The 26,297-nt window shown below is 41.0% G+C and overlaps 1 protein-coding gene across 1 annotated transcript in view; it reads right to left on the bottom strand.

The window, feature by feature from the left end:
• SH3GL3 (SH3 domain containing GRB2 like 3, endophilin A3) overlaps positions 1-24,968 on the bottom strand; it is a 44,491-nt gene extending 19,523 nt beyond the window's left edge. Inside the window, exon 1 of the mRNA XM_072148340.1 lies at positions 24,776-24,968. Coding sequence (XP_072004441.1) covers positions 24,776-24,820 — 45 coding nt within the window. The 5' untranslated portion in view covers positions 24,821-24,968. The remainder of the gene's footprint in view (positions 1-24,775) is intronic.
• Positions 24,969-26,297: the final 1,329 nt, after the last annotated feature.

Below are 26,297 nucleotides of genomic sequence, written 5' to 3'. Positions count from 1 at the left end.
ATTCAGAGGGAGATAAAAGTGAAATATAAGGGACAGCTGTGCACAAGAACTATACAAGCATGTAACACATTGATACAGGGGAGCTATGTAAGACATGGGGGAAAATAGGTGATTGACACACGGTTATGGGGATATCTGTGGCATTGTAATGTGTGGGTGGCACAGAAGAGGGTCATTATGCAGGAGCAGCACACTAGGTGGTGGGGTTAAAGAGACACGGGGGAAGGAGTGACAATTTTCCATGCCACGTTATGCCGGTCTAATCCTCAACCCCTCTTCTAAAACCTGGGAGGTAAGTTGTAATTACACCAATTGACACTTAGTCTGAGGTTACCAAACTGTGCATCGGAAAATTCCTTTATACTTTCATGCAGCTTAAGGATGTAGAAGAGGGTCTCACAACTTATCCAGCACCATCTTCAGTTGGAGACCTCACAAGTAGACAGTCACTCAGCATCTATTTAGTGCTTCTTGAGAGACATGCACAGAGTCTACTATTATTACTCAAAATGGTTCCTCCTTTGACAGTTCTTGTGAAAGGAGATGTGGTCAAACTGTAATGGTTTATGGAGCGATAAGTCCAGAAACAACACAAGTGTCAGCCTCAAATAGGAAATAGTAACACAGGGAGGACAAGCCGGTGTTTGCACAATCAATACTGGACTGCAGATTGTTGGACTAATAACATAAGGCAGTCTCCAATTACATATTATCTGAACTATGTTTATTCATTTTTCAGATCTAGAATATAATGATACATACATTATACAGGGTAAGGACCCTTTCACACAAATGTGTGAGGAACCAATATCGGCCCGCAAATAGAGGGTCCCCATCCAAGCCCATGGCGTCTGACAACAATATTGGGGGCCACAAATGTGCTCTATCTTTTTCTGTATGTGCAGCTGGACACCATGCTTCACACGGGTGAGCATACGTCACGTGAAAGAGGCTTAGCAACATAGAATCGCAAAGTATGGGGGTAAGTGATCACATTACATACTTGTCATGGTACCCATCTAGCTGTGACAGGTTTTATTGCTGTTATTACTGCATCAGCCAATTCTGTTCTACTTGTTCGGATTACATTATGTCAATCATCAAAAGGGAACCTGTATCCATGTTTTACACCAAGTACTAAGCACCAGCATCCCCAGCTCCACAGCCTGACAAATCCTGTGCCTCAACTCACCCGGACAGTGGTGCTCTCCAGCATCACACATATCACGGGCCAGCCATGGTAAGTACTACCTCCCCCTGGCCCCTGCTGCCCCCCCCCCCATTGTGCCCTGTTACCTGCTGCTCCTCAGCCCATGCAAGTGCTGCACTCCAGGTGATGCTGACTGTTATGGCGGAGGATTGTATTCCCTGACAGATAGCAGAGTTACAAAATGGAGAATAATTTTTCCTATCGTGTAATTTTCCCCAGGTGACATCGACTTCACACTGGTATTCCTTGACAGGTAGCAGTGTTACATGAGGTACATGCACAGAGGTGCAGAGTTACCAAAATAATGTTTACAAATGTTTTAAAAGCAGAAAATCTATAGGTGCCCATCTATACTGCACTCTCTTTTCGAGGTGAATTTCCTGGCCAGTGAAGATATCTCAGTCTCTTCTGCATTGTGTATGCTATTTAAGCAGAAATATGGTTTGTGCTAACATTAAGATAACATGAAACCAACATGAACACTTTTTTAGAGGATATGTCCACATACTAAGTATGGGAAAGGTGTGGACCCCATACCCTGTACATACTACTGTGTGCAGAGGGACCTCACAGACAGAACAGAGGAAAACAAAGCACCTGACTAGTCAGGAAGAGAAATGACTACAGGACACATACAAGAGAAAGTCATCATACAGGAAGGGCAGGAGGTTCATTGAATGAAACAAACAGGATCTACGCGGCCATCAGCTGTGAACAGACAAGCAGGAAGAGCAGCTTTACTTAATCATCATTTATTTATATTTATTAGACACCAATGAGCCACATTTAATAAAACACCATAATACAATTACCATTAAATTCCACTACACATTTACATTGTAGAGGAGACTCCTTACATAAGGGAAAAACGCTGTTAGAGAGGCCCCTAGTTTTGTGCACTTCAATGGACTCTGATAAGACATTATTACACGGGGCAAATACAACAAACTGAAAGGACAGTATTTTTTTTTTCTGATTACTTTAAATTCTGATTATAGGGGCGGCCATCTTGTCTGGGCTTTTGTTCAGAATTTAGAGACTTTGCTATGCAGCAGTCACGGGACTACACAGATTAGTCTACAGACACTCATCGACGTCTATGGGAGACGTGCAAAGGTACCTGAGCAGTAGGGACAAGAAGTATCAGACCATTATCAGGGTTTGTGTTTGATTTCATAGCGTTATGTAGTGAAAATAGCCTTCTGCTGTACAAACCATTTCTAATATAAAACTTTGGTGAAAGTCTTTGCTGGGCTTATGCTACTATAAGTAATAGTTATCATGGGGTTTCAACACCTGGTTCCTGGGTCACGTTCATTCGGAGCCAGAAGAACACAACTCCATCTGTCGTACAATACCAGATGGCCAGACAAACAATTCTAGTTCTTCAAGCTTTGGCCAAAGTGTATAACAGTACTCCCACTGATGGGTTACTAATGGCCTTCCTATGGATAGGTCATTAATAGTATAAAAGCCCAAACAAGAATCTTTTCTGGACAGGAAATGATTCCCCCCCCCCCCCCTCCCCCATTTTACGTTGGGAGATGTCTCAGCACTAACATTGCTTTCGAGGTTCCTGTGGTGAATTTTTGTCGAATGTGTGAGATATGAATTCAAGGCTCCTACTGTTACAAACGGCAACATAGTGAGCTGATCCACATTAACCTAAAAGCCTCAATAGAAATATTCTTATTCATGTCACAAAGGACTAGGGTAAGTATCAGGCTGCATTCTTTATGTCCTTTTGTGGAATGGAATCACAAACAACAACATGAAAAGACAGTTAAACAAGTTATGTTTATAATATATCTTCCCTTTAAGTGAAAAAGAAGGACTACAAAGAAGCTTTCTCTAAAATAATAGCTGACCATAGGGGGTCTGGGGTAGCTAAAAGGGTGAACCTTTGTTGACAAGGTGCTCTAAATATACAATAAGAAAAGACAGCTCTACTGTAATTGATAAATAACAAAAATGGGATATTTCTATGATCTTTGCAAGTGTTTTATTCATTCATAATTGGCAAATAGAAAACTTCTATCTCAAAGTTTTGCACATTTATCCAGTCACTTAGCTGCTTGATGATTTAATTATTATACATGTGTAATATATATATATATATATATATATATATATATATATATATATATATATATATATATATATATATACACATATATACACACACAAATCCTACACTTAGTAAGTGACTACCATTTATGAGATACCTACCTCTTGTCATGACAGGTGAGCAAGGCATTTATGATAATTTGGTGCTGCAATGCAAAATGTAAAATTCCTCTGGGGACAGTAGGTCTTTTAGAGAACACTATTGTATAGTACACATTCAACAAGCTGCAGTCACAAGGCATCTTTCCTCATTCCTTCCTGAAAAGTATTAACATTAATCATCCTCATTACTACAAGCACAGAACTGCACAAGCGTCTATTTTCTGCTCTGGCTATTATGGACTTTGGATGAATCAGCACTAGGCATCGTACATCATTTATAGGATATGTGACATTTACATTTCTTATTCACGCAGTTTATAACAATACAATGGGGCACATTTATAGAAAGCGTTATTTTTTTAGGATCAGTTCATAATACGGAGGCTGGGTGTCTGCACCTACGAGTAGGTCATCAGTATAAAAAATGGCCTCCAATCTTGCCATACACTTAGCACGTGGCTGCACACTAACAAGCTATAGCATAATTCGGAGCCATGGAGAATTCACGCAGGCCAGGGAGGGCACCAGCACTGGGCATACCTAAACAAGTGCCGGGGCCCACATAAGGCTGTACATAACAAATTCATGGGGGTGAGGGTGGCTGTATCTAATAAATCCATAGGGAGGTCTTTATATAAAATAACCATGAGGGGCTGTATGATATGATAAACTAGGGAATATTTTAGGGAACAGGAGACTGTTTTAGTTTATGAATCTTTAATGTCGCCACGTTAGTCCACTGTAAAGGGGCCCACTGAGGCTCTGTTGCCCAGTGGCCTACTGAATCCTGGAGCTGGCCCTGACCCAGACACACAATCATGTGCCCGGTAAGTGGCCAGGGCCACTAAATATATTGGACACATTTTGGGCTGGTGGGAGGTATTTTGTGAATTGCGCAGTCATGATAAATCCCCCCTTAATATCTAAGGCCAGACAAATTCATTTGCTTTAAATGAGGAATATCAATAATAAAGTTCACTTGAATATTTACGCAAAAAAAAAAAAAATCAGTGGAAAGCAGTGGAAATCATCCCCAAGTAGTATATCTCTTTGATTTGTACAGTACCTTGAAGCTGCTGGACCCCAAAACTGGTTCATACCTCCCAACCATCCCAGATGTGGTGGGATAGTCCTGGAATTCGGGCTCTACCCTGCTTCAGATAGAGTTTAATGCAATGGTGATTCAAGGACCCGATGGCTCCCGGCATCCTCCGTGTGCCTCTGCCATGGCTGTATGCCATGTATACCCAAAGCAGACAGGAATAGGACCTGCTCTGAGTTTTCTACACTCTCCATACAGGACTGTGAAGAACAGGTCTGTGTTCATGGGTCCACCAAAATGAACGTGTCACTGTGCCACCCGAAAAATGGACAAAAACACCATTTGTGTGCATGAAGCCTAATGTATACAAAAAGGAATATGTAGGAGAAAGTAGTGTAGAAAAAAGGTTTCTATTTAATAAACATAGAACGTAGGGATAACATATATACAATATACACTATATATCACAGGACTTCCAGGCTCTTGTGCCCAGTAGTTGAGTGTAAATTCCTACGCTCATACGCCATGGACCTAATTTTAGCCGCCTTGTAGGAGCAGCCGGCACATCTGTCCACAAATACCCTACGGCGACCTGAGTCAGCAAGAAGATAAGCAACTTCACGTGTCGCTAATCAATAAGGATAATAGATGTCACTTGTCTTCATTACATGCGGCTATGGAAATGAGCTCTGTCACATACTGATTAAATGTTTAGCTTCATAAAAGGCTGATGAAAGCCATTAGGTTATGCTAAACACATTTCCTCCTATAATAAAATAACTAATGACAATGTACACGGATCACACATGGCTGCTCATCCAGCTTTGCCGATCTCCCCAGTTAGCGATATCCATACAGCAGGTATGCTTTCACAATAGTCTGCATCATGTGAACATACCCTACACCGCTATGAGAAGACTATTAAACTGTATATTTATGTGGCTAAGAAGGAGACAAATCCTGGAAAGTCTATAGTGACAATCAAACTGGATGTCACTCAGCTTTCCCAGAAACATATTAGAAAACTGAATATAAAACACATAATCTAGGGAGATGAGTATGGGGTTGTAAGTACTATCCTTTACACTGTGATTAGTCTGGCCATGAGAATTGAATAGAAACTTTAATTTTCCCCATATAGGAAATGGTCAGCACATCAGGGGCGTAACTACAGCGTCTGAAGCCATAGCAGCTGCTATGGGGCCTGCAGTGTCAGGGGGTCCTGGCATCAGACACACTAAAGAATGGGGGATGTGCACCATTATATACAGATTACGCTGCATATTGCAAAATAATATGTAACAGCATAACAACAGGACTAGGAAACTCGCATCTATTTCCCTACTGGGACAGTACTGTACAAATGTATATATCAGTGCATACAAGTGTGACAGATGTCAAAACACAAATATAAGGTGTGCATGTAATTGACTCGTAGCTCCATGCAAGCTCTATTGTATTATACAGAGAAACTACAGCTCACCTGTAGCCCCAAGGCACGAGTTCCCCTTGCTGCGAAGGTATAGCAATCCAAAAATGTTTAATGGACCAGCCAAAGTGCAAACACTGTAACTTTATTGAGGATACATCAAAACCAGTAAAACATCCAACGCGTTTCAAACAGATGTACTGTTCTTTATCATTAATACATTAAATGTATCCTCAAAGATACAGTGATTGCAGTTTAACTTCTGTCCATTCAATTTTTTACTGAGCCCTATAGTATCACCAGACATATCCAAGTGCTTTACATATCATATAAAGAATGACAGGCAAGAACCGTACACATATACATAGGTGTGTATACACATATTACTGTATAGAGGAATCCTTACTCCTCCTGTAAATTTAGAAATGCTTATAAGAATCATATGTCAGTTCTGATATAGATCACTCAGCATGTTGGTGGATTAGGATTCTTATCCCAGGGGTGACAGTACAGGTTTATATAGCCCCCCCTCGCCCCCATCCTAATGACCTCTTGCTCATGTATACAGACTGTGCCCTGTGTTAAGTTGTCAACAGCTTTCACTGCAAACAGCTAACCACACAAAGTATAACAATCCCATAAAAGACATGCATGAGGTATGAATCTATCATGTATCAACACGTATAATATTAATCTGCTCTCCAGAACTGCAGAGTCTATTAATGTGTAACTCCGCTTATACATGTGAGAGAAGTACATGTGGATCTCAATGTCTAGGAGAACAGCCCAGGTAATCAATAACGCCCAATGGTGAAGGAACAATAGCAGTAGAAGTCAGATCCTCAGTCTACTGTACTCTGTATCCAGTATGGATTCATCTGTCTCCTAAACCAGTTTCCGTGCTGGGTGTAAATCCAGCACGGAAACTGCTCCAGCTCACCCGACCTATTATAACATGTACAGTATTATACTGATGTCACCAGAATTTGGCTTCTGCTTACCCCATAATATAGCTACACTATGCACAGTCTCTTCCTCCTCTAACTAGTTACAACATGTAGGAAATGTAACATCATAAGCGAAGAAAGGAAGTGTAAAAAAAAGTAAATTCTTAAAAGGGTTAAAAAAAATAATAATAAAAAAAAACTATCACCATGGGGGCCATAAGTGAGATTAAAGAGGATTGAGCTATTACATACAATTACTTAATCTATTAGTTTGTTTAACCCCTTAAGGACCAGGCCCTTTTTTCTTTTTTGCGTCTTAATTTTTCATTCCCCACCTTCAAAAAACTATAACTTTTGGTATACTTTTGTGCTCAGAGCTGTGGGTGGTGTCATTTTTTGCGACTTTTGATGACGTTTTCAATAGTTCTATTTTTAGGACTGTGCGACCTTTTGATCACTTTTATAGAATTTTTTAAAAATGGCAAAAAAAAGTGCCATTTGCAACTTTGGGTTGCAACTTTGCAACTTTCTGTTACGGGGAAAAACCGTTATTATATTTTGATACATCAGGCATTTTCTGACGTGGCAATACGTAATGTGTTTATGATTTTTACTGTACATTTATATGACTTCTAGGGAAAGGGGTGTGATTTGAATTTTTAGGCTTTTTTAATACAACTTTTTTTTAACTTTTTTTCATTTAAATTTTTTACTATTTTTCAGACCTCCTAGGGTACTTTAACCCTAGGTTGTCTGATTGATCCTACCATATACTGCCATACTACAGTATGGCAGTATATGGGGATTTTGCACATCATCTATTACAATGTGCCATTCGTTAATTATAAAGGCAATCAACCTTCTGTTTCATACCTTCACTAACAAATTTTACTTTGCATCCTTATGCAGGATCTGGCCTTGTAATCCTTTTTATGGTCTTCTTTTCCATAAAAAAGATGTTTTTAAATATGCTAATGAACTTTAAGTTCTCTTGGGGGCATCACCAAAGCCCCTACAGGCCTCGGCGGCACAAGCAATAACATGCCCCCGGAGCACTTGAAGCTCATTGGCATATTTTAAAAACATCTTTTTTATGGAAAAGGAAACCATAAAAAACTATAACAGACCCTGCATCAGGGTGCAAAGTGGATTCAGTCAGTAATACTGCTTTATAAGGTATGAATCAGACAGTAGGTTTCCTTTAAAGGGAACATCATCAAGAACAGGTACAATAATCCTAACTTGTTGAAAAGTTGAAAAGTTGTTGAAAAGTGCAGTGCAGGCATAGCAGGTTACATCTGCCTCCTCCCACCTGTAAAATCCCTCCTAAATATCTGCCTATCGCCATTTTTAGACACTGGGAAATTATACGGAGTTGGAAATCCCCTTGATGGTTTGGGTTATGTTCACACAAATTCTTAAAGGAAACCTACCATGAAGAATCTACCATCAGAAGTAGATGTGATGGTAGATACCTCCTCCCTGCCTCTGCCCTAATGTGTAATTTAATAATCCTGGAACCTAATCTAAATTTATTTTAGTAATATGTAAATTAGCTGCAGAGGCTACTGGCTAGTACACGCCCCAGTGGCCTCTGCGGTTCATTTACATATACTATACTCTTAGGTGGGATTTCTTTTGGTCCTTCGAAAAACTAATCCTAATACAACAATCAGCAAGAATATTAAAAAAATATATAGATTCTGCTAGTGCTCCCATTGAGGAATTACATTTTCCAAAACCTCTGAAGGTGCCCAAAAAAGTTACTTTATTTGACTTATAGAAAGCAACAGGAATATCTGGCACCAAGACATGTCACTCGTGTTGTATGTTTGACACCAGGAACAATCCAACATAACAAGGTGTGAACAGAGTGTAAGTATTTACTACTCCAAACATTGCATATTATAGGATTGTTGGATCTCACAAGGGTTCTGGTTAGTTTCATAGACTGCGCTCCTTGTAATAACTTCTTCATATATCTGCAGCATAACCAATCCCTGATAACTTCTCGCTTTACACTGCCAAATCCATCTGCCCAACACATACCGGACATATTTTATACTGTAGGTCACACAGTGTTTCCAGTTCACCTGAGTTAACTATAGTTCACTGTTAGGTCTCGATAAACACTGTTCATAAGAGTATCTTCCAGCAATTTCACATTTTGAGATTTAATATATACCATATAAATACAAGAAAACCTGACAAAACTGCAATCTTTCAATACCACCAACTACTTTGATTGTTGTTCCAATAGAACAGAGGTCCCCAACCGCCGGTCCGCGGACCAGGACCGGGCCGTTGGAGTTCATCAGCCGGTCCGCGCAGGGGCGTCACCGGCCAACGCGGAGCTCCCGCACCGGACGGGACCACGTTGCAGCCCTCTGTCCGGCACCTTGCTCCCCGACGCTGCCAGCACCTTGCGCCCACCCCCCCGACGCCACCGGCACCTTACAACGGCCCCCAGACCCTGCCGGCACCGAGCTCCCCCCGCTCCAGGCTCTCGGCTCCCTGCTCCCCCTGCCCCCGCTCAAGCTCCAGGCTCCTTTCCCGCTCCCTCCGCTAACGTCCTCCCTGCTCCTGGCTCTCCGCCCCCTGCTCACGGCTCTCCGCTCCCTCCGGTTCCTGGCTCTCCGCTCCCTCCGCCCCCCGCTCCCGGCTCTCCACTCCCGTCTCAACCTGTCTCTGCTAACGCCCCCCGTCCAGGCTCTCGGCTCCCTGCCCCTGCTCAAGCACCCTTACCGCTCCCTCCGCTCTCGGCTCTCCGCTCCCTCTGCCACCCCGCTCCCAGTTCTCGGCTCTTGACCCACCCGCTTCCGGCTCTCCGCTCCCGGCTCCCCTTCCACTCCCGTCCCAACCCGGCTCCGCTAACGTCCCCCCCCCCCCACCTCCAGGCTCTCGGCTCCCGGCTCTCCGCTCCCGGCTCCCCTTCCACTTCCGTCTCAACCCGGCTCCGCTAACGTCCCCCCCCCCCCCTCCAGGCTCTCGGCTCTCGGCTCCCCCTGCCCCCGCTTAAGCTCCAGGCTCCCTAGCCTCTCGGCTCTCAAGACCTACCCGCTCCCGGCTACCTCACCGCGCCACCACCGCTGCAGGGCAAGGCACGGAAATTTCCAAGAACACAACAGAGAGGTAAGGTTACTTTATCTTTGCATATATATGTGTAATATGTGTATATATGTGTAATATGAGTATATATGTGTAAATATATGTAATATGTGTGTGTATATATGTGTATGTGTGTATATGTGTGTTTGTATATATGTATATGTATGTATGTGTGTATATATGTATGTGTATATGTGTATATGCTGTATCTACTGTTTATGTGTATATATGCTGTATGTATATGCAGCATTTGTGATATTTTGTACTACATGGCAGTATTCAGTATGCATTTTATACTACTTGGCGGTACGTTGTATCTATTTTATAATACTTGGTGGCATGCTGTGTGCATTTTATACTACTTGGTGACACGCTGGATGCATTTTATACTACATGGCGGTATTCTGTATGCATTTTATACTACATGGCGGTATGCTGTATGCATTTTATACTACATAGCGGTATGCTGTATGCATTTTATAGTGCACGGTGATACGCTGTATGCATTTTATACTACTTGGTGGCACGCTGGATGCATTTTATACTACATAGCGGTATTCTGTATGCATTTTATACTACATGGTGATACGCTGTATGCATTTTATACTACATGGCGGTATGCTGTATGCATTTTATAGTACACGGTGATACGCTGTATGCATTTTATACTACATGGCGACACGCTGTATGCATTTCATACTACATGGCGGTATTCTGCATGCATTTTATACTACATGGTGATACGCTGTATGCATTTTATACTACATGGCGGTATGCTGTATGCATTTTATAGTACTTGGCGATACACTGTATGCATTTTATACTACATGGCGGTATTCTGTATGCATTTTATACTACATGGCGGTATTCTGCATGCATTTTATACTACATGGTGATACGCTGTACGCATTTTATACTACATGGCGATACGCTGTATGCACTTTATATTACATGGCGATACTCTGTATGCATTTTAAACTACATGGCGATACGCTGTATGCATTTTGCATTGCTTTATTTTTACACCAAACCAATATGATGGATCTGGTCCGGACACTCCCTGATATCTTATATTATAAGCTCCACCCCTCCATAACCCCACCCCATATGACCAAAGCCCCGCCCCCACCCCTACCGGGCCATGGAAAACTGGTCTAGCTTAAAGCCGGTCCCTGGTGCAAAAAAGGTTGGGGACCTCTGCAATAGAATATTAGGCAAGGAGAACAAACTTTTATTTGAAAAAACCTTTTAGTTCAGGGGGTTTACATATAGTATTTATATAACATTACCATCCTTGGTGCACCATGGTGCATACAGTAGTTTACAAATTACACTACAAGACTATACTATAAAATACTATAAATAAGATCCGGACTAAAATATTATTCACATGGAAAACTCCATTCACATACATGGCATATCATGAAAATTTCCATTCTCACACAACTTATGTTTGCTGCCAATTTTTAGTGCAAATGTTATACTTAGATGTGAACCAAAATATTGGTCATGACAACCGTGATTGAGGAATAAGGTCATGTTGCAGAAATTTCTGCAAGTAAATTATGTATCAACTTCCTTTGTTGTCCTCAGGTCTGAGGAGGCGACTCATTGGCTGCAGCAGGTCCTGTTCTCCACCTGGAGTTGGGGCAGGAAGCGGGAGCCAGAGCAGGGCAAGTATGGTTGCCCCTGCCCCCTAGGGGTTGTGACCATGCAAAGCTGCAGACAATAGGTGTTCACCTTGGAGAGTATGTATGTATGTATGTATGTATGTATCCATACTTTTGAGTGTGTTTTGGTGAAAGGCATAAATTCTGGAGTATAGTGAAATCAGCATGTAAAATGGTTAAAGAATTAGTATATAAAGAGAATTATCATAAGGACCATGAACTGTGTATGTTACAACTATCTCATATGATTTGCGAGTAAATCAGAGATCCCGGCTCTTAGCAACAGGACAATTTCCATGCACAGATCTTCTGTTCTGACGCACGGCCAGACTACACAAATACTCTGCACAATTCTTCTTACATTCCTTACTGTAATATAAACCATGTACAGCTAATCCTATGGGACCGCACTATTCTTGTTGTCAAAAAACAACTTTAGACCAGAAGAACTGCTCTGATAGTTGATCAGTTGGTGCTTCCTCTTTAATAAGAAATAGTGACTCGATTGTAAATTATCATCATACTTGGCTTCGCCCTGGAGTTCTCTTAGTTGTATAATACCCCTATGGGCAAATAAACTTCTTGTAAACCATTACTGAACCACACCTACAAAAAGTAAAAGTAATCCCCATAAGAATTGACATACTCATGAGAATAAACAGATGAGTCTTTGACAATGCAAAAAAAAATCCTAAACCAATACAATGAGTTAAATCATGTCAGAAAATACATGTTCCAGCTCAGGAATCGGAACACCAGGGATAAAAAGCTTATTGGCTCCATTCACACTAGCATTGTATAGATTTCACTCTACTATACAATAAAACAGCAAACTTTTCAATTTATTAGAAACTGAAAACAAGGGTTCCCAGTAACCTGAAGAGAGCCTAAATGTAACCCTGCTAGTGTCAGATTAGGGTTCTTAGGTCCACCAGATAACATGCACCCTTGGGCCACATCTTCCATCAATTGGGATGTCTCTCCGAATTGGGATGTCTTTTGTTGTACTACACAGGTCTTGTACTGGGTTAAAACCTGGACCCACCAGTGTTTTGGGGTGCCACTGAACCCTACACTATTAAATAGTGACATGTAGATGCATGACTTGAGGTCCTCCATGATCTGTTGTGTGCACTAGGAGAGAATGTTTTAGTGCATAAAGCATGGATACATTGTATAAAGCTTGAATACAATAGGATTTCATTCATATTGTCATCCTTGTGTCGATCTGTATTAATACAACACTGCATCACAGAGAGAAACTTCCCATAATACAGCAACTGTTGGGGTATGCCATGTTTTGTTTCTGTTTACTTCACTCTGTGGCATAATGGGGGTACAAAAGGTCCAATGCATCAGCAGCCATGCACAAACATGAGGGTTACAAGTGGGTAACATAATCGTTATTTATTTATATAGTGCACACAGATTACTCAGCACTACTCAGAACTTGCCAAATCAGTCCCTGTCCCCAATGGGGCTCACAATCTAATCAACCTACCAGATCATGACTAAGACGCGATAGCGTCGAAACGCATCAATCTTAGGCGCTTGTATGTTATCCTATACATGCTCATGTTTTATTGAATAAAGGATTTTTTTCGATACAAGAGGTACCAGCGTGGGATTTAGAGTGCCGCCTTCCATTACATTTTTGTTTCTATTTGGGAGTTTTGGTGTCAAGGATCCGGTGGCGGGCACCATCACGAGGACGGATTGGAGGAGGATAGAATTTGGTGAGCGAATCTAGTTTTTTCTATTTTTTACCAGTATGTTTTGGAGTGTGGGAGGAAACCAGAGGACCCAGAGGAAACCCACGCAAACACGGAGAGAACATACATGCTGTCCCTGGGATGCTGTCCCTGGGACTTGAACCCAGAGCCTCAGCACTGTGAGGCTGTAATGCTAACCACTGAGCCACCGTGCTGCCCGTAACATGGTCTTAGTCTTATATCAAAGGCCTGAATCTTCCTCATAGAACTCCTACTCAAACTATGTGATAAACAGCTTTACAACATTTACCTAACGGAAATCAAATATTCACCTATGGTAGCCTTTGCTGGTATATTATAGACCTGATATTGATTTCCCCATAGCGGTTCTTGTACGAGTAATCTAAATGATTACGGTAATAAAAGTGTCTCAGGTGGTTCCATTCTTGAATATTAGTGAACTGCACAATCAGTAACTTCCTAATAGACTCCAATTTCATCCCCTAAATCACAGCTTTGGCTGTGTTCACAGTCAATACAGTGTTGTACTGTGTATGCCTCTAGCCTAATGTAAAGGAGCCAAGACCTGACAAGTCTAACTTTACTTAGAATCCCACATTCCAGGTGTAGGTTCATATGAATTAAAGTTGTTTTCCATCTATGGATATGGATGAGCAAGCTATAGGATACATGAAACCCCCACCAGCCAGAATGGGGCTAGTCCCACGAAGTTCACCTAAGCTCAATTTATAGGATTAGCATAATTTGAAAAGTTGATTTTAGAAGGAATGAGGCCGTGGATAACAATTATAAGGTTACCACAGTCACAGTGCCAGTGTCACTGGTTTATTGTGATTGATTTTGATGGCAGGTTTCCTTTGAAGTGAACCTGTCACCAGGAATGTGATTTGTAGCTGGTGACAGGTTCCAATTACCTACTGTATGTTATGCTAATTTTAAACAATCCTTTGCAGGTAGCTTGTACATTGGGAGCTGTTTGAGGAGGTAACATAAAGTATCCAGATTTACTTTAACTGAATCAGGATTAATAAGTTCCCCTCATAAAGTCCATTATCTAACTATATAGTAGTATAGCATGCTGGGATACTTTTTTGTGATCTATATCAGCTTTGTGAGATACATTTTCTGTAAATCCTGCATTTTCAGGTCTTGAATGTAGTGAGACTTCAGACCAGATAGCCCTTTTTGGTATTACACTTGTGGTGTCCCTACAGTTAACTTTCAGTTTACATATGATGTGTAACTCCCCCATGCACGTTCCTCAAATGCTTTGGGAGGATAAGAGAAGTGTATTTGTACTGGGCCTTGGATCTGCCTTTGTTTGGTGTAACATTTTAGTAAGTAACTATTCTTGTGCACACAAGTCGGGTTTGTTTCCCTTAAAGGGAACCTGTCACCAGAGACCTCGTTTCACTAAAGACAGGTTGCAGAAGCCCATTACAGCTGGAGTGCGAAGATGTCTTTCTGCCTTTTCTGTGTATTTGCACACATATTTGCAATATAATTGTGTGTTTTAACTTACCTTGCACCCCGATAGAATCATGTTCTGAGTCCCAGGTTTGCTTTAGTTTGGATGCATTTGAAATAACAAAACCATGTGACCATGTCACATACTCCTTAGCTCTCAGCCCAAACCTTCTCCTGTACAATTCCTCCCTCTGGCTTCTTCACTCAGACAGGGCTCACAGTGTGGTGAGCTGACATCAGTGGAGGAGAGAGGAGTTATACAGGAGCACAAAGGTGGGGGCTGAGAGCCAAGGAGGGAGTGAGCAGCACATACAAGTTCCATGGTTTTTTTTTTGGTTTTTTTTTACACAGCAAACCCTGGGACTCAGAACAGGAGTCACACAATTATAAAACAATTAAAACACTCAATTATATTGTAATTGAAATGCAAAGAGAAGGCAAAAAGACATCTTTACATTCAAGCTATAAAGGGTTTCTGTAACCTGTCTTTAGTGAAAATGAGGTCCCTGGTGACAGGTTCCCTATAAGTGCAGTATACTAGCACTTCATCTACATATCCATGGGAATCCCAGTTGTTAGATCTACTTCAATCATAGATATGGATGGCATAAGGGAATACCCTAGAATGGCCATAGAGCAATCTAATAACTCTTTTAGTGGATAACCTGCTCATTACTAACAGATTGAAAATATTCTCCCAAATATCAAAATGATGATAAAAATGGTGCTTGGGAAAATAAGGTTAATGTTAGTTTTTGCCTAAAACTATTTCCTCCACCTCCAAGGAATTCTAGTTGTATATAAAATTGAATTATATTCAGAAAGTACAGTTAAAACTGCATCAAAAAAGTGTTTTTTATTTTATACACTAACTTTTAACATATAAACTAAATAAATTTCACATATGAAAATTCAACAAAAAAAGATACACCCAAAAAAATTTATAATCACTGCCAAATGTAGAAAAAAAAATATTTACCTACCAAAAATCCTTCCAACTGCTCCAGTGAATGAGCAAATATACACAATAAGTAGAAACGCACTTTCTGAATATTTTATAAGTTTGGGTTGGGCAGAATCTTTTCATACTTGACACATACGGGCTGGGGCCTGCATACACAGGAGTAATATTATCTGAAATACACATAATATACTATACATCTTTATAATCAATAGATCTACAAGTGCTTCTCAATAAATTAGAATATCACCAAACTCCTATTATATAGAGCCATTACAAACAGAGTGAACTGTTTCCAGTATGTATTTATGTGAATGTTGACATTTATGGCTTACGGACAAGGGAAGCCCAAAAGTCATTGACACAGATTTATCAAAAATAGTGCAGTGTGCAACAGATTCATGAAATATGTCACATGTACTGCATGAATCCGCCGCCCCCTGCACTGCACCGGCAGAGTGCAGCATTTTTTTTGTTGGTGCACTTTTCATGCGGCAGAATTGTGGAGCAGACAGAATTGTGGCACACATCAGAAATAAATGTAGCGTACCCTCTGACTAAGCAGTAACAGCCCCTTAGGTGCACATTTTTTCTGCATTGTCAGACACAGGGCAGCCGCACAACAAAACTGGCGGAGACACTTTATAAATACATGTGCAAGCAGTTTGCAGAAAACGGACGTGAACACTTTAATAAATGTTGGACATTGTCTCAGATAATTAGAATATTATATAAGACCAACTATATAATTTTTTTTTTAAATGTTGGCCAAATAAAATGTATGTACAGTTAATGCAATCAATACTTGGTTGGAGCTCCTTTTGCATGAATGACTGCATCAATGCGGTGTGGCATGGAGGTGATCAGCTGATCGCCATGCAGAGGTGTTATGGAAGCCATGTATGCTTTGATAGCAGACCATCAGACAATTGTTGGGTCTGAGGTCTCTCATCATAGATTCTCTATGGGGTTTAGGTCAGACTGATGCTGTGTTTATTAAACCAGTTGTTGGTACGTTTGGCAGTGTGGACAGGTGCCAAGTCCAGCTGGAAAATGAAAATTCCATCTCAAAAAAAGCTCATTGGCATGAACATGAAGTCCTCTAAAATTTTTCTGGTAGACGGCTGGGGCTGACTTTGGTCTTGATAAAACACAGTGGACCTACAGATGACATGGCTCCCCAAACCATCACTGATAGACCTCAAACAGCTTGGATCGTGTCCCTCCACTCTTCTTCCAGACTTTGGGACTTTGTTTTCCAAACTGAATGCAAAATTTACTTTCATCTGAAAAAAAACACCTTGACCACTGAACAACAGTCCAGTTCTTTTCCTGCTTGACTTGACACGTGGAATGCGACAGCAGTCCACTCCTTGTGAATCTCCCCATACTTTATGAATGGGCTTTTGTTAACAGTCCTATGAAAGCTGCTGTTATTGCGGTTGTGTGTGCTCCTTTTTCTACTACACCTTTTTTCTTACACTCAACTTTCCATTAATATGCTTTGTTACAGCACTCTGAACAGCCCGCTTCTTTAGCAATGACCTTTTGTGGCTTATACTACTTGTGGAGTGTGTCAATGACTGGACATCAGTCAAGTCAGCAGTCTACCCAAGGATTGTGTGGCCTACCTTTTAAAATGCTTAGGAAGCCTTTGCAGTTGTTTTGGGTTAATTATTCTAATTTTCTGACTTTTGGGTTTTCATTGGCTATAATCTTAAAAATTAGCATAAATAAACACTTGAAAAAGTTCACTCAGTAATGATATATGTATATAATATGAGTTTTACTTTTTGAATTGAATTACTGAAAAGAAAAACTTTTTGCTGATATTCTTATTTATTGAGAAGCCCTTGTATATGCTGCAGAGCTTTCACTATGAGGACAGAGATTTCACATGGCGCTTAGGCCTCCAACGCAAAATGTTCATTTAATAAGAAAGCAACCAGAAGAAGCAGTTTTCTCATTGCATCTCCTTGGCCCCCATCCTGGTTCAGATTAGTAAGAATAGTAAGTAGGCCATGTTTCCCCTGACAGCTCGCACTGCCAAGCTTGTATTCATGTTTCAGATTCACAGCTGTTATATGACATGCAGCAAGAACAAGAGTGAAATACAACACACAAACAGAAAAGACACAGAGATAAATAGCAATGGCTTCCAACAATCCTTCTAATATCTTAAAGGGGTTTATTACTGTGAGTGCCATGATCCTCCCCATTAGTCCTGAGCCCGCAGTTCCTCCTTTATACAGAACCACAGTGAGGAGAAGCTTGAATGGAGCAGTGTACAAGCAGCTGTGGTACTGCTTCATACAGACACTAAGTAGATCATAGATGCTCAATGGAGTAGGAATGAAACTATTTCACTACTTCTCCATTCCAGCTCCTCCTTACAGAAGCTATACATGGATGAAAAAAATAGGCTCTGGACCATATTCCAGGGATTAATGTGAAATGGGCCCCAAGTGATAAATATGTATATACTCGAGTATAAGCCGACCCGAGTATAAGCCGAGACCCCTAATTTTACCACCAAAAACTGGGAAAACCTATTGACTCCAGTATAAGCCGAGGGTGGGAAATGCATTGGTCACAGACCCCCCCAGTATACAGCCAACCAGCCCCCTATAGTATACAGCCTGCCCCCAGTAGTATACAGCTAGCCAGCCCCCATGTAGTATACAGCCAGCCCCAAGTAGTATACAGCCAGCTCCCATGTAGTATACAGCCAGCCCCCATGTAGTACACAGCCAGCCCCCATGTAGTACACAGCCAGCCCCCATGTAGTATACAGCCAGCCCCCATGTAGTATACAGCCAGCCTCCATACAGTATACAGCCAGCCCAAAGTAGTATACACCCGCTTCCCAGTACACAGCATGGAATATTAAATATGACCATTTTGAAGTGTAATTTGTTACGCAGAAAAGAAATCATGGAAAAATAAAAAAGTTATACATTTTTGAAGGTTGGGGGTGAAAAATGAAGAAGGGCATCGGCAGGAAGAGGTTAAAGAGAAGCCGCTACATTTCCCACCCTAGAGTCACCAGTATTTTTGGTGCACTGACCCTTTTTTTGGTGTGAGGTCATGCCCCCAGTTACAGGTCCCACCCCTTTTGTCGAGCTACTTGTAGGAAAGCCAAAAACTGTCTAAAACCCTTTATAAAATGTGGTGCAGACACACTTTTAGTCATAGACATATTAATAAATATCCCCCATTATGTGGCAATTCTGAAGCAACATCTCAAGACATTAGCCATGAAGTTAAAGCCTGAGTGCCAATGGGTCTTCCAGATGGACAAGATCCTGAAGCATCCTGCCAAATATGTTACAAAGTGGTTTAAGGATAAAAAAGTCAATGTTTTGGAGTTTACATCACAAATCCCTGATCTCAACCCTATAGAAAATGTATGGGTGAAGATGAAAGGTTGCGAACAAACCTTGTCCAGTTACGCAAGTTCTGTGAGCAAGAATGGGCCCAATTTTGTACCTATTGTGAGAAGCTTGTGGAAGAATATCCAAATGTTTGACCCAAGTCATACATTTTAAGGGCAATGGTACCAAATACTAATGAAATGTATGTAAACTTTTGACTTTGCAGAAAGTCATAAAAATGCCTTAAAAATCTCATTATTCTGGCATCTGGCAAATATACATAGTTTGACCTAAAACAAGGAAGATTTATTCCGATTTCATGTGAGATAGTGAGAAAAACGTGCATATTTGTCTTTTTATATAGTGTATGTAAACTGTATATCACATAGGAGAGTCAGTGATAGCATGTCCTACACTGAGTAATTACCATTGCTGGCCTAGTGCATACCTTCCCTTTTATTACTGTGTATTCATTCACTATAGCAGTTGTAAAAGAAATCATTACAATGTTATATGACAACAGTAAAATTCACTTCTCTGATGCACTTCTAAAGATAAAATATTACTTTGCAAGATCCAAACTCATGGAGCGAGAGGGTAACAAGAAGGGACTGATAAATAATGATTACAAAATATCTACTATGTGGACTTCTATGCCTAAAAAAAACATGACAACCTTGTACAGGGTCAAAAAGCATAAAGGTCATGATGAGCCAATGATTTACCCGCATCACACCCAGCACAAATATTCCATCCATGAGCCACAAAGTTTGACATCATCATATTACAGAGATTGGAATGTCAAATACTCCGGCATGGGATTTACGGTATATTGGATCATATTAATACAAGTATTTAACTGTACAATGTTAAGTATGTTCATCAACGTATAGACACTATTGGATCACTTTATCCATATGACTTTCTAGATTCAACTTCAAACCTCAAATGACTAAAACCCAATACTGATCACATCCATTCTGTGGTCCAATTAACAATTAAGTTCATTTTTTCTGTCTTAAAGGAAATCTACCATCAAAATCAAGCATGATAAACCAGGGACACTGTTAATCTTCTTATATTTGTTATGCATGGCCTCCTGCCTTGTAAAATAAACTTTTACATTTACTTTAAAGCCAGATCAGACTCATTAGCACAATTTGATTGTAGAAGGAAGGAGGCCTGAATAACAAAAGTAATAAGATCACCACACTCACGGTTCCTGGAGTCACTGATGTAGCAGGTTTATAGTTTAATATTACAGCAAAAGTAGGGATTATGGTGTGTTCAGACTAGAGATAAGTGGACCCAACATTTAAAGGACATTCACCTATGGAGCATTTGCATAAAGTCCTTCATCTTGGTGGTAGATTGGGGTTCAACCGCATGAGCCAGGCATATTACCAGATTGGCCTTGAACAGCCAACCCGGCAAAATGACGCTCCTTGCAACTAGCCGTGACTATGATTGGCAAATCATAGCCACGGCTTGTAGCTAGGGGTCTCAATTTGCCTCTTTAATTTTTGATAACCCCTATACAAGTGAAGGTACCTGGTACTGCAGTTAAAGGGTTTTTATAGGATTCTGGGGGCGTTAAAAATGTATCCCATTCCGGAAGTTCTGGGAGGTCAAGAAAAGCGCTTCAGCCTTCGCTTCCTTTGTTATCCACTGGTCTGAGGTATACACACACTGGATGAAGTATATCCCTGGACCCCTGAAACTTCTAGGGCCTGGCCCCCCTAGGGATTTTCCAGTTTTTCTAATACCTTGAAAACCCCTTTAAAGCTTCTACTGAGAGGTCATACAAGTGTATTTGTGGAAAATAACATTAATAACATGAGCATTTCTGATCCGACAACACACTAGTGATTAATAATCTGTTCTAAATATAATACCTGAAATTAAAAAGTAAACCCTATGATTACTGCGGAACCAAAAGCTGGCTTCAGAAAACACCTATTATGCAAGTATCTCTCTATGAACTCAAATCTGTGGTGCAGGAAATAACCCGTTTCCTGTCATTGAAGGGCAAAAAATGTTTAACAAGCAAGAAAAAGTGCAATCCTAGATCCATGGCATTCCCATAATTCATCACTTTAAGGAATTTTATTAAAATGACATGACCGAATATATTGGAGAGGGAAGCAGCAGAGCATTGCTATATCTTCTGTAACTTGATGATGGCCGACTAAACACTTCAATATTCTTTTAGCCACAGTGCTGAGGATTTTCATTTTTTGTGGCAGAAAATTTTTTTAAACACGGACAGATGCAGTCTGTCCACCTGTATGTTAACAATTATACGAGATGCAGCTGAAGAGCCCCAGAAACATAGTAAACATCTAAGGGACAATAGGATTTGATATTTTAGATGAGTGGACCCAAACTTTAGGTTTAGTGCCCTCCATCCAGCAGGTCCACCTAACCTGGACATGTCGCTTGATTTGCTGCACGTTAGGCGGAACTGGTGAACGGAGCATGGTAAACCTAAAAGTTCATGTCCGCTCATCTCTATTTGATACAAAAAGTTTTACGTATGTCTTATGGTGTGTCCAGGTCCTATATTCCACCATATTATCTACATTTATTAACTAGACCCATTGTGCACCCAAAGCACTTTCTGCTTTCTGGAGGACCAGATATACTGTAAGTAATGAAGGGGCATCGCTGCAAAGCTCTGCAACTCAATATGATACTTATAAAAGTTTAGCAATTGTGATAGCATTGAGCTTTCACAGAAAATAATCCCAGTGCCCCTTTATTTTATGGATCGGGAGGGAGCAGGTCCACCCAGGCTCAGTGACAAGCCATGACATTATCTTGTGACGTGTTACTATGAATAAATGTGTGTTGTGTGTGACTGTCAGGAAAGTCATTAACACTTCATCTATTATTAGAAGAAACATTTCATTGCGGAGCTCCACATTCCTGCTGTACTTACCTGTTCCCAATTATCTCTCCCATCATCCAGAAATAATGTTCAGTGATCAGGATGTAAATTATATCCTGTCATTAATCTCTTTGGGATTGAGTTATTTGTAAACTCTGTAGGGGGTGTATAATAAATTGTGAGCAGATCCCTCACTCCTATTGTTTCATCTGACCATGTTATTGCTCTGTAATGTCTCATTTGGTCTGTATATGTACATTTCTGGAGAATATGATAGCGCTACAAAAATAAAGATTTATGTATATATTTATAATATTTATATTTTTTTTCTTCAAATTTTTGCATCTGTGGATTTGCACAAAACGTGCGGCAACTCACTCCACTTTTCAATTAAGCTCTTACTCCAGATTTAGGGCTCATGCAGATGGCCGCGGTCAGTCCGTGATTCATGGACTGCGCAGTGGACAGATTTAATGGACAAACCACAGTGCCATATGCAGGGCTATGTGCATCATAGTGATATATGATACATAGAGGGACTTTTATACCACAAAAGAGCCATGAACAGGTGTGTCTGAATGTGCCCTTACATTTTAAAGTGCTTTAAAAATGTCAAAACGCCAAAAGCAAAACCACTCCAGTACCACAGTGGTGCTAGACACACACACAAAACAACAGAAAAAGACATTTTCTAACACATAATGTGAAACTCATATTATCCAAGCAGTCTAAACCATAATAGTAAATCTGATGTACAAAATATGCTAAAAGAACGCAAAATACCTCAATACTGTGCACATTTCCAATAAAACCTAGCAGTACAAGTCATTAGAGAACAGAAAGACCCTCCAGTAAATGAGCTTCATCTCTCCCATCATCCCCTGTGTAATTACTGTCATCTATCACGTAACAGTCTGATTAAATAGATATGCATTATTGATCAGGTTGTGACCCCCCGCATCATTATCATAATAGAGAATATGATCAGCTCGCTGCTGGATCTGTGGACAAATGAAGAAAGGCGACCTGGGCCAATATTAGGGATAAATGCAACAGGTTCTCAGACGGCGTACAGTTACCTGTTGTGTGCGGAGAACAATTATATGTCACTAGTCCGGTCACAATGGAAAATGTTCATCATAGAGAAGTACTGCATACACTGAACAGCCAGAACATTAAACCTAATATAGTGAAAGTTCCCTCTGTCCAGGCATGGCATGGACTGTCCGCCTAGGCATGGACTGGGTTATGTTGTACCTAGTCGGTCCATGGTTCAGATGTTTAGACTTATTGAAACTTGGAGGCCAAATCAATGTATGCCAAGATAAAATTCTCAGCAGAGCCTTGCCCAAGGGATCGTCACTTGGCCTCCACCTTCTTCTTCTCATAACACATCCTGATTACTTCTTCACCAGATACTCCCAGTCATCCAGGTTAGCCATCAGTGTGCCCAATCCCAAAGGTCCTGTAGCAGAACTGGGGGCAGCAGGTCCGTGATCCCCTTAATCACTGAAGAATGACTATCCTGCCCTTCACATACAAATTTATGAGATAAGGACATACATAACACTTTTCATTGACCTGTAGGTACTTTCCACTGAATACTGGGAAGACTTTCACTTTGGATATTTTCAACCCCTTTGTGTAGTGATCACACTTTTCTTGTAGTTAGTTTTTTCCTTTACCCATCTCCAACATACATTATATGGTGCAGAAGCTGTACACCCCCCACTGTTTAATATATCCCATTCTTGTTACACGTTATTGTACCAAGATGGTCAACGTTACTCACTTTGCCGGTTTATAGCTGATTGATACAGATATACAAGACAGGGAAGCAGCACTCCATAACAATCAAGTGTTTTATTTCACAAATGGGAGACTATCTCTATGTAGCCATTCTCAAGCTGATTGATACAGGATATGTAAGAAACTTATATCACAAAGTATAGACTGTATAAGTGTCATTCATCAGGTGGTTGTAGTACCTAAATAAAATCCTGATAGATGTGTTCACATCCTGTAAGGCTGTTAAGCTGGATGTATGTAGAAAGGAAAGAGTTACTTATAAGGAGACATTCGGATTCTTCTGTGATGTCAGGAAGTAGGGAGATTGGACATGTTAGATGTAAACATGTCCAATCCTTTGTTCCTGCAAAGTATATGTTTAGGATAAAGTCTGGTAAAATCGACAACCAAGATAGCATCCTCTCATGTAGTGCCAGCTCTAGGGCCCAAGTACCTACCTGGAAGCCACATAGGAGAGACAATTTCTTCATAAAATGGTAACAAGTAGACACAACATAGTTTAGATGTGACACCATGGGCAGCCTCCATATCTCATAAGCATAAGAGATAGCATAAGGATTCTTTATTGGACAGATCAGACATGATCAGACAGAGCTCCCCCCATGGGGACATCTCTATAGGCACAGATGTTCCCAGTGTTACCTCCCATGGGGAGATCCATCCCAATTGCTGTTCAAGCAATCAATGTCCATTTCCATGGGCACATCTGTATCTCTGACAGAAAGCATCACAGCTAGAAACTAACTTCAGGCGGATCCAATTGCTGTGTATCCACACCAGGAGAGCTGACTGTACCAGGGACATGACAATTACATGAAGATATATACATAGCACAGCTGTACTGTCAGCCAGTACAATGGAGCATCCTGCACTACGAGGAGCTGGGGACACGTCCCTCCATCTTACCTGGCTGGCTTTATGGAACTGCTTCTTCAGTCCTGCCACTGACATGGTGACATCAGGCTGTGTCCGCGGAGGAATACGGTAGCAGGGCGGCGGCGGCAGCGGTGTGCGCGGTGCTCAGCACTCAGGATCCCGGCAGCTGACAACCAGGACAACAGCGCCCATCATCTGCAGACGCCTTGTCCACGGGGGAGACGCCCCTCTGCTCTCATTGGAGGAGGCCGCAATATGCAGATGACGTGGGTGTGATCTGAAGTCTGCGTTGTCTGACGCTGAAGTTGGTTTCTTAGTCACGCGTTTATTGTTGTTAGTTTTTTTTGTGAAGATTTTTGTTTTTCAAAAACTCATCTTAATAATAAGCAATACTGCATGTATCTGTTTTCAGGTGAAAAATGTCAAAATCAGATGGAAAATAGAAACAAAGGTCACAAAAAGTAGCAACAAAGAAATGGGGGGCAGACAGTGTGATTTTAAGGGTTAAATTAGTTCTGCTGCCTAAACCTTACTGCAATCATACAGAGGGTGATGTCCTATGTCAAAATTACTTGTATTCAACCTGGGCAAAAACAGGTTTTGCATTTTTGGCATAAAATACAGAGTAGAAGTGCGGACTGGCACTTTTTTTTTTTACTAATTTCAATGAGTAACTGGTAATTTTAAAGGAATAAATAGGTCGGAACCATTGATCTTCTGCTGCTATCACAGATGAGATAAAGGCCCAGATTTATTAAGTCTGCGCCAGTTTTCTGTCTGACTTTGCACTGAATAGAATGTGCGAACTGCTTGTACATGTACAGGCGGTCCCCTACTTAAGGACACCCGACTTACAGACAACCCATAGTTACAGACAGACCCCTCTGCCCACTATGACCTCTGGTGAAGCTCTCTGGATGCTTTAGTATAGTCCCAGGCTGCAATGATCACCTGTAAGGTGTCTGTAATGAAGCTTTATTGATAATCCTTGGTCCAATTACACCAAAAATTTTGAAACTCCAATTGTCACTGGGGCAAAAGAAAAAAAATTGTCTAGAACTTCCATTATAAAATATACAGTTTCGACTTACATACAAATTCAACTTAAGAACAAACCTCCAGACCCTATCTTGTATGTAACCCGGGGACTGCCTGTATTTATAAAGTTTCTGCACCACTTTTGTTGTGCGGCTGCCCTGTGTCCGCCATCCCACAAAATTCTGTACCTAAAGGGGCAGTGTGTCTCGACACTTCTTAAATACATGTGCACAGGGCCGCTTCTGCATGAGGAGGGGTAAAGTCCCTGACTAAGGTGGCAGATTGTGGACCTTTGTAGGAGGCAGTGGATCACCTTTAAGGCGCCAATGTAATTGATAGACAGAGCGGTGTGCGCACCACTCTGCAGGACACAGGCCGACATCTCGCACGACGGTCTGTGTCACTACAGACAGCACAGCTGCTGGCACCAGGAGAAGAGGGGCTGCGGGGGAGCGCCTGATTCTGAAGGTAAGTACCAGGTTTATTATTTTTTGGGGGGCTGCATATGATACTA

Source organism: Engystomops pustulosus, chromosome 4, assembly GCF_040894005.1.
Source record: "Engystomops pustulosus chromosome 4, aEngPut4.maternal, whole genome shotgun sequence".
In the NCBI taxonomy this organism is placed as follows: domain Eukaryota; kingdom Metazoa; phylum Chordata; class Amphibia; order Anura; family Leptodactylidae; genus Engystomops; species Engystomops pustulosus.
This window is presented reverse-complemented; position numbering and strand designations above follow the sequence as displayed.